At 36.1% G+C, this 17,889-nt stretch overlaps 1 protein-coding gene across 7 annotated transcripts in view; it reads right to left on the reverse strand.

Annotated features, from left to right (window-relative positions):
• Positions 1-15,862, reverse strand: part of LOC108971939 (transcription factor GAGA) — a 17,785-nt gene extending 1,923 nt beyond the window's left edge. For 2 of the 7 annotated variants that reach the window (XM_018938304.1, XM_018938298.1), the window contains exons 1-8: positions 15,611-15,862; positions 12,578-13,027; positions 10,764-11,119; positions 5,828-6,064; positions 5,526-5,748; positions 5,003-5,341; positions 4,195-4,332; positions 2,070-2,566 (exon numbers count right to left, since the gene is read on the reverse strand). In XM_018938304.1, coding sequence (XP_018793849.1) covers positions 2,070-2,566; positions 4,195-4,332; positions 5,003-5,341; positions 5,526-5,748; positions 5,828-6,064; positions 10,764-10,958 — 1,629 coding nt within the window. In that variant the 5' untranslated portion in view covers positions 10,959-11,119; positions 12,578-13,027; positions 15,611-15,862. The other 5 variants (XM_018938300.1, XM_018938301.1, XM_018938299.1 and 2 more) reach the window with 5 other exon arrangements.
• Between the last annotated feature and the right edge of the window lie 2,027 nt (positions 15,863-17,889).

Genomic DNA, 17,889 nt, shown 5'->3' on the forward strand with positions numbered 1-17,889 from the left:
AAAAAATGAATACAATTTTTTTAAAGAAAATTTCTGATAAAAACATAACATGATAACATTAAACTAATTTTTCATTTAAAAGTTAAGAAAATATATATTAATTTAAAATGTTCAATAAGAAAATATATTGACTAAAATTTTGACTAAATAGTATAAGAATTTGTTTATCATAGCTTTTTTGTTTTAAGAAAAATTTTAATAGAAATTTTAAGCAAGATATTTTTATATTAAAAGTTTTAAATTAATATACATGTTTTTTTTTTTTAATTTTTAATAAAAATGTTTAATGAAAATTTAATTTCATGTAACGCATAGCTAACGAATTTAATTTTATAAAATCAATATTAACCTAACTAGTCAACCACGTTTGAAAACTAACCCTTGAAACCTCGCACAGCTATTAACGTAAATTGTAAATTTCTATATCATATTTTCATAATTTGTTTGTATGCACTAAATTTTACAAAATAAAAATAATATATAAAGGTTTTTTTTTTTTTTTTTTTTTTTTTTTTTTGTTCAAACATTCTAACAGTGTTGTGTGTACTAAACCATATTTCATAACCATAATGAAATGTATAATAATAAGTAAACTTTAAGTAAACAACCGTTATTTGGTTGCAATAAATAAAAACTAAAATTAGTTTTAAATTTAAATATGTGGTAGGTAATAAGCGGAAATTTAAAGAAAATAAACGTTTTTATTTCAATTTACGCACTATTTTTGGGAAATATAAAAATTAAATAGTTTTTTTTTTTAATTTAAAGTAATAGTTTTTTAAATTGAAAATAATAGTTTTTTCTCTAAGTAGAAGGTTTTGAGTACCTAGTACCAACTTAATGCTACTTACAACCATTTCATTTTGTAAGCTGTCTATATTACAACTACCAACTAAGTATTATATGTTTAAATTTAAAGATTAAAGCAAACGAATTTTGTCAAAGCTAAGTTGTTCCATTATAATAACAGTTATCTATGTTTATAAAGTATACATCGCCACCTAAAATGCAAAATAACGTAACGTCACTTTTCATAAATTTACAGGCAAAAGAAAACGATATAATAGAAACCATTCATATTGAAAAAATTGAGTTTTGGTTATAAAATGGTTAACTATCGATTGTAAACTGGTTATCCATAAGTTATATATTGGTTATCTATTGGTTATTTCTGACAGTGGCAGCTGAAAATTGTATGCTACATATATGTAATATGATGTAGTGAATGGTAATCAATAAAAAAAAAAACAATTTAAATTTTTTGATTATACGTTTTTTTGCATTTTAGGTGACGATATATAGCATAAAATTACTTTAAGAAGTTATTGAATGCACGCAATAATATAGTAGCACAGGGAAATAAGGCAGCAAAATTTAGTAGTGTGCAACAACTTTGGATGTTCTTCACCTTTTCTACTTGAAGTATTTTGTTTTTTTTAACGCAAAAATGTCTTATTTCTTACAAATAGGTATATATGCGGAAGTTGCAACAGCTTGGGGTAGCACACGCGTRCACTAATTATATAACTGTAGTTATTGTATAAAGGAATTAGTTYATAATATTTCTAGTTAATTTGCTATTATTCATGTACATAATGTACTCATTTGTTTTTGGCCTTGTGTGGGGTTGCGGTTTGGTTTAAGTTTTGTGTGTGTTGTTTTTGTTCTTATAGCAGCAGTAAACATTCCTGAAGTAATTTCGCGGAATGTTGCCGAGTTGATAGTCCTTGGCCGTAAAAAAAATCTTTTTTTGTGTCTGTTAAATTTTGTGTGTGGGTGTTTGTATGTATTTATATGGTTGCAGTCACTTTGTAGCGTCGGCATAATAAAGTAAGCTGGTCTAGACTGTTTTGTTGCAATTATTTCACACTGGATTTGTGTTTGCATATTGTTTTGTTTATAAAATATCTTGCTTTTATTACTAAAATTTATTTCTAAAAGCCCCGCTAGAAATAACATTCTGCAGCAGCGCATCGTTCTGCTGCTTAACATCATCATCTTCTTCAACATATCATCAACATCCAACCATCTTACAACTGTGAATGAGTTTGAAATTCATTCATATTCACCTGATTAATATTGCCCAGTATTTGATGGCCTTGCAGCGTTTGCACCTGCGCAATGGACAACGATGTTGTGCCGTCTGTATTTTCGGTTTGTGTTACGATTTGTCCGCCAGTTTGCTGTTGCTGCTGCTGTCCACCACCCGTTGTCGTAGCCGTTGTTATATTACCCGATTGATCGATGATTTGATGATGTTGTATTTGCTGTTGCTGTTGTTGCTGCGTTGTAGCCTGTTGCACCTGCACTTGTTGCACTTGCTGTTGTTGTTGCTGCTGTTGCTGGCCACCACCAGCGCCGGTCGTGGTGGTCACTGTCATGGTTTGTTGTCCTTGATTCTGAGCGTCCGGATCCTTTTTCACCTGCACGGTATGTAATGTGTGTAGCGATTGTACCGATTGCACCTGCGGTATGGTGCTAACTGCTGTCGTGATCGTTGAAGTGCCCGCTACATTGCTGGTGCCAGCGCCAGTGCTTGTGGTTATAACTTTTTTGCCGGTTGGTGCTGATTGTGGAGGAGGAAATAATTTTTATGAGTTAGTTGCTCTCAAGGAAATATAGAATAAGGTGGGCGTAATTAATTCCGGCGTTATATGGCTCGGTGGGACAGAGATAGACAACGACATGGGTGCAAAAAAAAACACAACTAGTATGGTATAATTTTTGAGGTGCGAGAAGACAAAAACTAGTCTGGCAAAGATGTCCAGCTGCTTTTTCGGATTCTATTGAAATTTGTTGGCATTTCGGTTATAAAATTATCCAAAATTTAAGGTTATCTTGCCGTTTTGTTGCAATTTGAACTAACAGCGGTTTGTTGAACTGTTTTCTATTTTATTTTTGCTCAATAATATCGACAAATTTTAGCTAAAAAAAACGTTCCAGCTACAAACGGCCAATTTTACAACAAATATTACAGTGTCCCAACTTCGTGTCAAACTTAATATTCCCGTTCAGGATGTAAAAAATTATTTCATGCTTTGAGCAAAGAGCTTTACAAATTTCATTAATCTCTAARTTACAATATAAATTATGTTCAAACTATGCAAAAACAAGTATTTTCTCTGTGGCAACAATAAAAAGTCCATAACGCACATTTCCTCGAGAGCAACGTTGTGTACAACTGAAAAAGTCTAACTACAGAATTAAATTAAAATTAAATTAATAATAGAAAGTAAACTCAAGGCGTGTGTTAGATTTTTTGTTAACAATTATTTCCACTTTATTTAGCGCATAACTTTATGTATGTATGTATATATTTTGGAAAAATCGCCTTTTTTAATAAATTTAAAAAAATATAAAGCAAACCCTTATATATATATTAAAAATTAACATCAAATAATATATTGTCGTTTAAATAAATTCTAGTTTGTGTTTATACAAAAAAAAATTGTTAAGGAAACAGAGCGTTAGATTGAACTTTTTATTGCTATTTTTTTTTTCATGTTAGAAAATACTGCATATTAACGTAGAGTATGTATATTTTTTTTATTTGAAACAAAATAAATTTGCGCAAAGCGTTTATGCTTAATGATACTGCCGCTTTATGACTAATCATTCGATATTTTGCTGAGTAACCGTTATTGTTGTGTTGTACATAACAATGATATGAGCATATAGCTGTACAATGTCATTTTGTTAACTTGTTGAGAAAGCCTTGAGAAGCGTGGGGAATGCATAATTAAACCAACACTATTATTAATTTTTTCTTTACAAATCTTACTTATGTACGCGAAACGACCTAACTATTTTCAAATACAATTTAAACAGCTTAATGCCTATTTACTGCTAAATATTTATCAGTTATCAATTTTTTTTTTTTCTTTTACGAACCGAACACCTCTTCGCTGACAAAATGTATGACATTTTGTAAGGACGTGCCACTGCTGCTCGTAGCGGCGTTCGGTTGTTCCTGCTTTAGCGTAGTCATGTGCGTAACGGTCGCACCGCCCGCACTATTGCCATGCGTTACAATTATAGGTGCATTCGAGGATGTTGCAGCAACTGTGGTGACATTGCCAGCAACGGTTTGATAACTATCGCCCGCCGTCGCTGTTATCTCACTCACATTTGACGCTATAACGCTGTCTGTCTCTGCTGTCGTGTTTAATTCCGTATCATTACCACCAGACTTACTTTTCTTTTCCTTCTTTACTCCGGGTTTGGCGAAATGCCGTAATTCCAAATGGCGACGCAAGTTACGTGACTGTCGGATAACTGCATAACATATGGGACAAGTAGCCGGTTGTTCTGATTGTGAGCGTGAACGGGATTCTGCAAAGAAAAAAATTAGCATACCGTTACCAATTAATAATAACAATATATATATATATGAGTTTAAAAGTAAAAATAACGGTAATTAAAAATCAAAGAAAAGCGTTAATTTYGTTGTGCCGAAGCTATAATAGCCCTTCGGAATAAAAAAACATACTTTATTTATGTATGGTAGCTGTATGCTATAGTACTACGAATCGAACAATACGTCCGCAGATTGTAGCCTTGCTCTGGAAAAAAAAATTATGTCAAATTTGGCGAAGCTATCCTATTACAATTTATTCGGAGATTACGCTATTTTCTTAGATAATAACTCATGCCAATTTAAAGAAAGATAAAGATATCTTGTCAAATAAAAAAGTTTTCCTACAAGAAGTATATTTTGATTGGTCAATTTGTATGACAGATATAAGCTATAGCGGTCGGATATCAACGGTATTGACGAATAAGTTGGGTTTTGGAGAGAAAAGAACGTGTGCGAACGTCAAGATCTCAATAACTGAAGGTATAGTTCATTTATTTACAGACAAACAAATAATAGCTAAATCGATTCCCAACATATCCTTCTGGGTGCTAGAGACGTCGTTGCAAACTTAATATACCCTGTTCAGACTCAAAAGATGTTCAGACAACACCATTGTTTATTCATGGTGAAATTGCATTTACTCACCACTCTTGGTGCGTTTAACTGTTTTCGTGCTGCTTGCTGGGGTTGTGCCGCCGGTGCTAACATCGCTAGTATTAACGGTTGATATCGGCGTTACATTCGGGTCCATGGTCACAATTGTCTCTACCTTGCCTACTTCACTCTTGATGTGCGGTGTCGAGGTTATTATCTGTGTCTCGTTGCCATTTTCAATGCTTTGTTGTTGTACCTGTATTTGTTGCTGTTGTTGCTGCTGCTGCTGTTGTTGTTGCTGTTGTGTAGCTTGATGTACGACAGTAGTAGTGGTCGGTGCAGTAATGATCGTTTCCATACCCTCAACTTTAGCAACTTTTGGAGCGGACGCTGTAGAAATGCAAAGAAATTTTGGCAATAAAGCATAAGGTGAAACCAATTCTTTACATTTTCAATATGTAAAGTAACGCTAAGGACCAAAACTGCTCTAAGCGTGACGCATGAGCCTATCAGGTTAACATAACCTAAYCAAATATGATATGTACTATGTAGAGTAAGAAAAAAAGTGACTTACGTGACATCTTCTTAACACGTGGCTTGCGCTTGCGTGCGGGCAAGAATTGTTGTATGACATCCTTGGGCGATTCAGCGGTCACAATGGTCTGTTGTTGTCCGGCGGCRTTAGTGTGTGTAGTCGTTTGCAAGATTTGGCCAGCTTGGTGTATATCATCAACGACATGTGCATGTACGGTTTGTTGTGGTGCGGTAGCAATGGTGGCAATCAGTGGGTCTTGGTCCTAAAAAAAACAAAATAAAGACATCAAGACACATYCATTATTAATACAGAAGGCTGCCAYAAAAGCATCAACCACTTACATGGTGTTGTTGTGGTATCATATGTTGTAGTTGTATTGAATGCGTGGTGTAGTCATCTTTCGTAACGGTTTGCGGTGCCAAGCCCTGTATATTCAGACATTGTGCGGCCTGCAGTAGCGACGGCAATTGCGCGTGATCGACACTTACTTCGCCGCGATAAACAAACTCCAACAACGCTTCCAGGTCGTTGGCATTGACGCCGGCCAACATCACCACCGGATGCTTGCATGGCGTATTCTAAAACAAAAAAAGAATGAAGAAAAATAAAATAGCATTTCAAAGTGTTGATAAAAAGAGGTTATGAAGGTGTGTGTGTTTGTTGGCGGCACAGCTGAGTTGATTTACATAAAAACGTAAACAGAGAAATTGCCTGGCAAGTTGGCTAAATGACCGGCACTGCGTCTCATCTGTGGATTGTCTATTTTAGCTCACCGTGCTGCAATGTCTCATATCCACACACCGCCCGCACTCCCTCATTTTACTCACGCTCTTTATGCTCTTTCACGCGCTAACAAATGCGCACACATATGTACACCACACAAAACTCGTTTACGGGCCTGCTGGCGGTCGTCAAAGACTTTCCCATTTAATCTTTATTTACTCAAAAGTATCTTTTTAGATGCCAGCATTATGCCTTCTCACCAGCGCTTCAAAGAACGCTTGCCTGCTGCTATGTCGCARCTCCTGCTCTACTCGGGCACACTCAAAGTGCGGCGACAGTAACGGTCATCATGAATTACTCAACAAAAACGTTAAWATTTCTTCAATGGAACGCAGAGCGTAAAGTCATTTTAGGGAGAAATTCATCGAATTAGCGAACGCGTTGCTCAGTRCAATGTTTGAAAATCCGGTGAAATCAACGAGTTTGCTCGGCAAATTGTTAGTCGCCTTTTATTGTAAATTTGTACGCCATGCCTTGGCTAGTTTCTCATTTGCCGGACAAAAAGCGTCTATTGAAATTGTTTGCTTGGAAAGTTTCTTAAAGCTGCAGAGTGTTTAGACATTTTTTTTATGGAAAATTGGAGTATAATAAGCAAATACAAAAAGATCTAAATTAATCAGAAGCTGGTTTTATATTGCGGGTAAAAAATAGTAAGACTTTTTTGAGTAAATTGAAGATATTAAACGATTATTGCTCCACGCAGTTATAGTAAATCTGACTTTTATCAACTACGCAGCGTAAAATAAGCATACAAATTCTAGCACAGCACAGGTTTGAAGACTTTTAAAACAACACGTAGATGGCACCTAGCTAAATCGATCAGTCCAACCAACAGTTTGTTTACATTTGCACACCTTTCTTTCAACACACTTTGTCCCCACTAAATACGTATGTATGGAATTGCCAAATTTCTCTCAGCTTGACGCTGTTTATGCCAGCAATTTTCGGTTACTAAAATAATGATATTTAGCTATTTAACCAAATACAGAATCTTCAGCTCTGCCGCCAATCGCTGAGCATATGAGCGCGCTCTGTTTTAAAACTCACAATTCAAATACGAATATAGTTTGAGTTGTTTGGTCAATATTTTATCAGTATATCGACCTGACCCGATAATAAATATAAGCATGCAACGCGTGGAGAAAGTAGAGCGCATTGTTAGCCCTGCTCATATCACTACTAACAACATTTCTTTTCTGTTTATTCTCAGAGCGCATTTAGAATGGGAGGACTTTTGTGTTGAGGGTTGTAAGCCTCATACAGAGGTGGTACTCGTAGTATGTGGAGATACGCACATATATAATATGTTTTGATGCTGAACGCTCACCCTACAACACCTTTATTGTCAATTGGAGCATATTTTAATACTCAGCGCAATACGGTGAGTACAAATTAACTAAAGTGGCAGAGCGCTACGAAGTGTCTGCACKCCGGAAATCACTTGTTTTATCCGATAACACAGTGAATTCTTATTGCACGTTTTGTTTCGACAAGTGATAGTCATTGCCGGTCTCTATATCTTATAACCCAGAACTGTTTTGATTTTTTATGCTCTACAGCCAAGTGGCTATAAGGGAGAATAAATCTAAGTGAGAGTTGGAAATGGTTGCATATTCTTCAAAACTGTTAAAGTGTTTGCTCGTGTTTTTAAAACAAAAACAGCTGATTGAATTTTAATATTTACTTATGACTAGGGGCTTGCCACTAAGGCGGGATGATTTAAATTCTTTTCGATTTTTCAAAGCTTATCAAAACTTCGAAGTGATGCACCGAACATTCAACGCTGGAAAGTTGTTTTCAAGCATGTTAATAATTATATTTAATAAATTAGCCAATTTTTTCGCAAAAAATCGCTTTTTCAAAGTGTTGAAAAAAATACTTAATTGAAATTTCGAAAAGCTCTATAGGTGTTACCTAGGAAAAACTATTGACTAGCGATATCACACTTTTTTCCGTGACAAATTCGAATAGCTGCTGCCATTGCCGTATTTTTTACTATTGTTTCGTAAATGATGTACATAATATTTTTTGAGTACGTTGTTGTTGTTGTAGCGGCAGAAAGGACACGGATTTTTTATTCAACCAAGGGCAGTTATCTTGTCCTTGGTCGAATAAAAAATCCGGGTCCTTTCCGGTTACATAGACCTGGCTATCGTGGGAACGGATCCTTTGAGTATCATACTTTATAATAATGCACCGTTGGTTGTAATGAAGAGAGTCGTCAAAAAATCAGAAAAACACAAATAATTCACAAAAAAAAATAAGAGAAACAAAACAAACTTAGTTTAAAAATCCGATCCAACACTTTTCATCCTTGTGAAGCTTTTTTAAACAAGAACTTTGAAAAATTAAAAAACAGATTATCGATATTTTGTGAGTAATGCACTATATTATTGACTTTTGGCCATTTCTAGCTACAAAAAGTAGAACAATATGGCTAGACTACATGTGGATTAACAAAAAGAGAAAAAAAGAAAAAATATTGTAAAATGATTTTGAAGTGGGAATTCCGCTGATTAAAAAGATATTCCTAAAAATTAATACAAAGAGTTGCGTATATATATGTATCTAAATATCTGCTTATGCGTCTTGCCGTAAGTAAACATGAGGAGATACATTGGAAGGGGAAATCAACACAAATATAAGCATTTGGACCATGCAATACCCAATATACCTAAATGTTTTTGCAATGGAAATTTAACGAGTTACCCGAGCGCAACGAAGCACAATGACATGACGCGGCGCAGCACACAAAGCCGAAGCAAACATTACCTGAACAATAAACGAAACATGCGCAGTGGAGGAGCATGCCCCTTACGGCACTCCGCTCTTCCACTAGAGTTATTAAATACAAGAGCTACTTATGTGAAGGTTTTGTGATGCACTCTTTTGTGCTCTCACTCTGACGCTTAGATTTCAGTGCTAGCAAATTGCGGTCGCTCACCGCTCTCACTCACTCGCAAAACTACTCGATATTCTTATATATACACACAGGTAGCGAATGAGCAGTGTGTGAACATTTTGATTGCCTGACTTTTACGACTTTGGCCGCAACGTACTACAAAATGGAACAATGTTGAGATACTTTTATATACTTATATTTTATATCGTTCACAGATACGTTTTTAAATTTAGAAATTGAAAATATATGTATAAGCAGACAGGGTATATAATACATAATTATTTTGGTGAAATTTATTACTAATTTATAATTAAATTTGTATTGTTCATTCTGATTATGTTCTGTGTAGGCGGTTTGTGTCCGCTAATTTTATTTTGTCTCATAGTTAGTTGCCGGCATAGCTTGTTCATGTGCCGCTCTGAACCGAGTTCGTTGCCAACCGAAATTCGAGACAATCAAATTAATTGCTASCGAGAATATAAAATGTGAATCTCGTTCAACTTGTTCAAGAGGCAGCGATGATGGTGTAATATTCATGTCACACACAATGCATACGACACTTTCAGAGGGAGATATTTCCTCACTTGCCTCAATTACTAATAGAAATCTTTAAAGGAAATCTCTAAAAATCTGCGTGGTAGAAAATTAAAGTGGTGCTCCGCACTCATCATTTCCAACACCGTAGACGCTGTTTGATACTCTACGCTGCCTGCCTCTTCCGCCTGCACACAACTCACGCTCACTCTTCAAAGCTATAACATACTATTATAAATGTTGCCTGCTTACTTTTTGTAGCTATAGAGATATGCACCATGTCGGTTACATTAACCAATTTAAGCAAGGCATTGACTGACAAACTCCTCTGCAGAACAAAAAAAGTAAAATACACTCCTCACTTTGCTCTATGTTCAAAGCATGCATCTCAATGCATAGATTTTGAAACTCATACAAAACAGTAACATTGCCATACAAGCGCAGTCATGGTGCCGGCTTAGCATAAGCAAGGGCAGAGGCCATGCCACCGGTCCTGATGGATAGCAAGTCTCYGGAGCGGTAAAAAATCTAGCAGCATGTAGAAGAGCGGAGCGCAAATTGAAAGTGATGTGTGCTGGTGAGTGTGCTGCACCACAACTATTTATGTACATATGAGTTTAGTTTGTGAGTTTAGTTGAGCATACAGAGAGATTCTTTGAACGCATCATATTGAGACTGAGGCCTAAAATATATGCCAATCGTCAGATTTAAAAGACATCCACCTAGAATTAACCCATTTGTAAAATTATCTCTGTTTACAAACAAACTGATGCCAATTCATTGCACTTTCTGTTTACATTTTCATTTGGTTYGTGGGTTCTTGCGCGTGTGGCCACATAGATCGACAGGTGTAAACTTTTTTGTTTTTTAAATAATAAATATTAATTTCTATTATTATATAATATTTAATTTGGAAAGTAAAGATAGTTTTAACTTGTGATAATAAAAAGCTCAGTTATTCATTGTTACTTTACTGGACTGTCATACAATTTATATATGTGTAAAACACTTTTGCGTAATGTATGATAAATCAAGTTATATTTTTACAAAGAACTTACTTTTAACAGCTCCAACAAAAACGGTGACGCTGCACACAATACGATTTTATGCGCTGGAAAACTGCGCCCGCCAGCAGCTAAAGTGCAGTCCACCAAGTCGTTGTGACAACGTAAAAGTTGAATGGCCGTCACCAGTGACGAGCCATAGTCGCCCCACGTAAGGGAGTAAAGTGAGTTCATTGGCAATGCCATCATCGAGCCAACGTTACAACGGCGTTAAACGTCGTTGTCGCCGGGCACTTTGTCAATAAAAATAATAAAACGTAAGAAAAATTAGGTTATTCCGTAGTCTACCTCCACTGGTAGCACTCTAATCCTCAACAATTTCAGCAATCCAATTAGTTATGAATCAAAAACTGTAATTAGAGAATTAAACGTTTATAAATACTTAAAAATGTTTTAAAGAAAAATATGCAATCGAATATATAATGCTACCTAATTATCCACATATAAGTAGTAAACCTAACAATACCCCATTAACGATAGGCCGAAACCCCACGGTTGCGCCTAATATTTGACTAACCCGCATAAAATTTTCCAACATTTTTCTCCATTGCCGCTAAGCTTATGTTATGTATTTATTTCAATTTTTTCTCATTACGTTGTTGTTGTATGTGTGGCGTAAACCTGAAAGCACCAAGTGAAATTTCAAAAAGCCTTAATTTTACMTCCGCCGTCCTCACTTGCTTCTCCTTATACRAATAACGTGGGCAATGCGCTGTACATCCATATGTCTCACTCGCTCTCATGCGCTCTGCCACGCTCGCTATTGTCATGTTGGTAGGGGAAATTTGGACTTGAATTACACACGTAGACGGCGAAATCGTTGCCAACGACTCTCTCACACCCTCCCTGTCGCTCTTATTTAAAAACAGACTTGTTTAAGCAGTGACTATGAGACGACGAACGATCTACCGAAAGACTTCCCCTCTGTCGTCGCTGCCCTAAATGTTTTGCAACTGCGCAATGCTCACATCAACGCGAAGCATCACCGTACCAAACGTTTCAAACGTGTGTGGTTAAAATTCATTCGCTCCGACTCGTAAAAAGACAACATTCGCGCTGAGCTRTACGACACACACACACTCACATACGACGTTTGCCAACGTAATCAAGAGTCGAAATGTTAAACTTGTGCTCCCCTCATCTAAATTGTTGATTCAGCTTGTTATGTGAATGCGTAAGTGTGTATGTATGTGTGTRCTCCCAATGAKRAGGTCTGATAGTGATATTTTGTGCGAAAATCAATTTTTTGTAAATCTACAAATTCATCAATATTAATATCATTCTTAAAGATATATTAATAAAAAACAATCTTAATATCAATTTCTAACTTCGAGGCAAGGCTTCGCCTCTGCTGAAGATAGTATGTACGTGAGTTCGTACGTCTGTATATCCTTTCATTTGCTATTGACGCAAAGCTTTGGGAGGTTTGGAGCCAAAAGCACTCACACTTGGCAGCCACAGTAACCACATGAACAACACTGCACAAGCCATCGGTTAACAAATATTTTTCTCTGTATCACTTTTCTGAATACTCATACGGTCATAGCCGCAAGCTGTACAGTTTGCACTACCGCCACGACACGAAATTCCAACTTTTCTCTAATAATGCGAAATTTTTGTTTAATTATTAATAAACCACCACTTTGTTCCCCCCTTCTTAACATTTCAAAAACTTATCTTAAGTGGGAATACTTTCTTTTAGCTAGCGTTTTTAAATTCTATGAAAAGGCTATAAAGCATTTTTACTATATTTTACAAGCTCACATTCCATTTATCCCCAATTTTTCATCACATTTTAATACACTCACTTGGTAAATAATAGCACCAAACAAAAAAAAAAAGAGGAAAACACTTGCGGATTATATCTCTGTTTTTAAAGTTTCCCGCTTTACAAAATCTATGAAAGAATCTTCTGAATTTATTTTTGTTCTCAGAGTGGGCACTAAAATGGATGAAAAATCTCACAGAGCAGTCAGCCAGTCAAAAAACTCTGCTTTTGCTGCTTCTGCTACTGCTTTCAATAATTTTGTTACTCACGACTTCTCGCCAACGTAGAAAATTTCTAACTAAAAATTTGAGTTCGATAYTTTGTTGGCCACACTCGCACGCTCCACGATGCTCGGCGCTCGCTTCATGTCGCTCGGCGTTCATGACAAAGCCGCAACGAARACGACGAACTTCCCCGCCGCTGTCGTTGCGCCGTCGCTGTCTTTCGGCTGTTGACGTTGACAGCAACGGGTAGGATTACCAACATGCCGCTATAATAAATTAGAGTATTTCATGCGCGAGAAATGTTAAGATTTTTAAACTTAAATTTTTGTTCAGCATATAAAAAACTATTAATAATATGTTATTAAAAAATATTAATTTAAAAACAAAATTAATTTGTTTTCTGTGTTATAAAGAAACAACAGTTATGAGTTTATGATTTTAAAGATATTTAATACATACTTATATAGGAATACATTTTAAAATGATTAGTTGTTTATTTGTGTTTTTGTAACATGACAACCCTAAAGGCAAATCGCTATCTTGGCCAGTTCAACAATACAAGTTTTTGTCTCTATACGGGAAAAATTACTCGTACTTTGCTGTGCCAGCGCAGCTTGTTGTTTTTGCATTAATTGTGAGTATGCGTTTTGTAAATAGAGCAAGATGGCCGCTCTTCTCAAAGTACAGTTTTCTACCACATACAGTGAGAGCGTTACCAGATAGATAGTTAGATACTTTAGAGAGGAGAAAAAAAAATCCAATTAGAATTTAATAGTTAAACGAAATTTTCAATGAATGAATAGAAAGGTGCTGTATGAAAAAATCAATCTTCAAATAGAGATCACTCCGGTCGCAGGCACTTGTATTTATATACATGTGTATGTGCTTATGAATATAGAAAGGTATTCTTATACTGAAGAGCAGGTTCTGCGAAAGTTCGTAATCGATTTGAACTTGAACCTTATTAAGTAGGATTTTCCTTCTTACTMCGCTTATATACATACATATGTATGTGTGTGTAAGTATAACTTCCATTGAGGTTCGAGCACATTATATAATATCAGTGCACGGGAAGTTGTTTTTAATAAACTTTTGATAACTGAAGTGCCAAGCCACCGGGAGCACCATATCTTCCACAGCAGCAGGCTAAAAGTCAGCACTGAATATTATTATTCGAAGCCAAGCGAAAGGTCTGCTTCTCTCAAGAGCAGCTGGGCATATATTTCAGCTGTGTATCTTATCCAAGAGCGCTCACGCAGAAGCCTTGCATTTTCCTCTCATATTATAGCAACTTAGCCTCGATGTATGTAAGYCGAATGGGTATGTAATCGACCTCCCTAGGAATAAACTCAGACTACTAGTCACATTTTGCACTGGCCACTGCAAGCTAAAGAACCATTTACAAATATGGGCCTAGCTTCTTGCAAAAATTTCCGGATCTGCGAGCGGAAGCCTGAAGCACCGGAACCCTTGCTAATTGACTGCACAACAGTCTGCAGACGCAGATTTAAAGTCCTTGGATCCATGTTTCCAAATCATATCACTGCACTATCACTCAGCAGTATTTGGACTTTATCAATATGGTGGGCCTAGGTGAGTCTTTGTGATTTAGGAGAGGGCACAATAGACCGAAGGTCGCGGTGCATTCCTGATTTATCAATCAATTAAGTCTAATGGGTTGTTCTGTTAAGATTGCGAGAACGGTTTTGGAAAAATACTATACTATCGATATAACGGTATAACGGTAACTGTACTAAGTATAACATTTTATACATTATAATAAGTATCCATTGAAAATATATTGCTATTAAATGGATGGCAGCACCAAGACCCCACTGCTAGTCGCCAACTTCCGCCAGTCGTACAAACAACAGCGAAAGCATATTCGAACAAGCGGGTATGCCCAAAAATATACATACATATGTACATTCTTGTGATTATGTATGCACATTCATACACTTGTGTTTAGATTTGTATGTAAAACCCGGTGATTGTCGTTTGCCGCTACTAAATGCCAACACTGCTAAAGCTATGTACATAGCTAATCCCGACAGCAACAACGTGAAGAGGGTAACAAATATCAACCATAACAAGTTGGGGTCTGCTCCAACAAGCTCACCGATTTCTTTTCACAATCAGCTAAACACGTACGCCAAAAACGAATGTTCTGYCTCATTCTCATGTGCGCTCGTGTGCCTCATATTGGTGGGCAGTGTGGTGGGGTTATGGGGGCAGGCAAAACATACAGGCATACATATTCTGGCATGGATCGAATTCATTATACAAAGCGGTAATTGCGAGTGGCGAGTTCAGTTGAAATGTGGCCTCGAGCGCTTATAAAACATACACACTTACAATGCATGTATATATAGTATGTATGTGTATATGTGCATTTATAAATGGCTGAGTGAATGTACCGCCGTTGGAGACGAAGTTTATTTATACAAGTTGCTTTTGAACATGCGAAAAGCTAATACGAGAGTGGACGAACGAGTATCCATTCGGTGGGCTTAATGAATATGAACGAGAAATRTGTATTTACATATGTTTGTGTGTTTGTATATTTTTACAAATGCCTGTAGATAAGAAATGAACATATTAAAATAATGTGTACTAAATGCTTCAAGTATAAACTTTAAACGCATAAATTACCAACAATGCGGACTCAACGGACACACACTCGCCACTCGAAAAGCGAAAAAGCTGCCTAATGCAAAATAAAAGTTATTCAAAGTAAAATATARTCATGAATAATTAAAGTACTTGTTTTTTCCCCATTATGCATTATTATAAGTAAACGCAAATGGCGCTATTGATAGATCTGTATRTATATATATGTATATACGTACATATGTGTTTATAGTAAATAGGTGTATAATCACAACGCAAATGCAACGAGTAGTATGCACTTAAATTTTTCTAAAATAAAATCGCTTTAAGACTTTCAAGGCATTGACGTAAGCAGACTTATGTACATATTAACAATCCACTTCACTGGAGACGGTCTATTGCGCTTTTGCGTGGGTGTCGCGATTGTGGCTGTATGGMAAAATAAATTATAAAACCAATTTCGGTTTTCCATTTGCAATTAAATTTTCGTAAGGAATTTCACAATTTTCGCTTACAAGCTAATCGTTGCGTCTTTTTTTCGCACAGTCATGCAACAAACACCTGTTTCCCGCCTTAATCGACCAGCTTAAGGCGTACGCGTTGCGTTGCGTACATTTAAGATTTATATTAGCCGTGGCGTCGTGCGCTTTGAACCACTACTACTTTGGCACTCAGAAGCCAGAAAATTTCACGGTCCTCAACCGAAAGTGTTTTTATGTTTATGGACGACAGCGACAATGCCGAACTCGCACTTGTTGTTATGGGAGCAATATTTCTGCGGAGCGGCCAACTAAGTGACAGAGAGTGGCGGGAATAAATACTACACCAAATGCACAATAATAGAGACAGGCCATCTCCGATTTCGTTGTCTGTCTGCCCRACTGCTGGCTGCCGGCTGCCTGCGTGCGCGTCAATTTAAGTCAATCCATAAGACTGAAAATACAAAAGTCCTATTGACAATGGCGCGTTCTCAAACTCATCTCTAGAGTGCTCCAGCCAGAGCAGGCTGAACGAATGTATGATTCTCCTGCGGCCTCTTGACATCTCAATCAAGAAAGTACTCACCGAAAAAAAACAACTGTTTTTATTTAGATAAAATAAAGTGGTGAGCAGAGGTGCAAGCGATTTTTGTTGTTGTTATTACTTTTACAGTTAAAATCAAAACAGAGAAAAATYTCAAATATGCTTATGAGTGCAATTATGTACAAGAGTGTAAGCGCCATGAATCAGTTACACACGAGTGTACGTATTTAAGCAAACATATAAATAAGAAAATAAATAATAGTATTTACATATATCCATTTACATACATATGTATATGTACATCATATTTCTCGAATCAAATACAACTCAAAATCGACACCTACGGTTGCTACAGTAAATAATTTATTAAAAATAATAAAAAAAAAAAATATTGTCTGGAATAATCCATAACTAACATAACAAATCTAACTGTTTTAACAAATATTTGAGATTTTAAGTTAAATTCCATTCGACTCCAAGGTCCAATCAAGAAAAGATGTGTAAAGGAGTTGAAACTATTTTTCGGAAATTTGTAGCATGAACWAATTCCTTCAATGAAAAGGCATAAACACATATTTATTACAAATTAATAGCGGTACTTTTTTAGTTGAAAATATAAATTTCAAATGGACTAGTGCGCATTCGAAAAATGGTATTTTGAATTAGTTTTTATTTAAAAGGCATAGAATTCTTCTTATATTAGTTTTTTTACCAGAATTTTTGAATTTTAGCATAAAATTTCCATTCGAACCACTGTACGTCAAGCTATTCACAGCCTAGCGAATGKTTCGCAGATTTTTCACTTCCACAACAAATCTCATTACTGAGTATCAAAGTATTTTAGCACCCGCCTACGTACATAGCAGATAGCACAGACCTATTTATGGCTCCGTCATACTCTTTGTGYTCTAGCCAGAGATAATAAATACAGAGGTATACAAAAGCAACAACAAAATACTAAAAACAAACATACTATATATGAAGAGAATGGTCACGAGATTTTCTGCTGAAACTCTGCAAGAAACATACCCAATAACTTTGAAAATGGCATACTTATGTATACAGTGAGGTCGTGCATGTGTAAGCATATGTATAATACGCTCTGCATTCATACATCTCCCTCGAAGTATGCTACGAGTAAAAGAAAAATTAAGTGAATGCAACAATGCAGAAGTCGAAGAGCGGAATATATCAGCCATTGAAGCAAATCATGACCGAAACTCACCCTATCAACTAGATAAGTACAATTACTACCTATAAATACAAYAAAAACTGTGCAGGTAGAGTCACTCAGTCACGCTCTGTCCGCTCCTTGTTGCTTTGCAAGACTATTACTCACGCGCATACCTACATCTCTGCATGCCATAGGTTGTCGTCTAGCGTTGGAAAGTGCATTAAATGCGGTTAAAAACCAATTTCGACAACATCAACTGATAAAAATACGCGCATGTTCATCTCAGCACATGTACGCACGTATATTACTGAGCATGTGGTT

This window comes from Bactrocera latifrons, unplaced genomic scaffold (assembly GCF_001853355.1).
Source record: "Bactrocera latifrons isolate USDA-ARS-PBARC rearing strain unplaced genomic scaffold, ASM185335v1 scaffold_37, whole genome shotgun sequence".
Classification (NCBI taxonomy): domain Eukaryota; kingdom Metazoa; phylum Arthropoda; class Insecta; order Diptera; family Tephritidae; genus Bactrocera; species Bactrocera latifrons.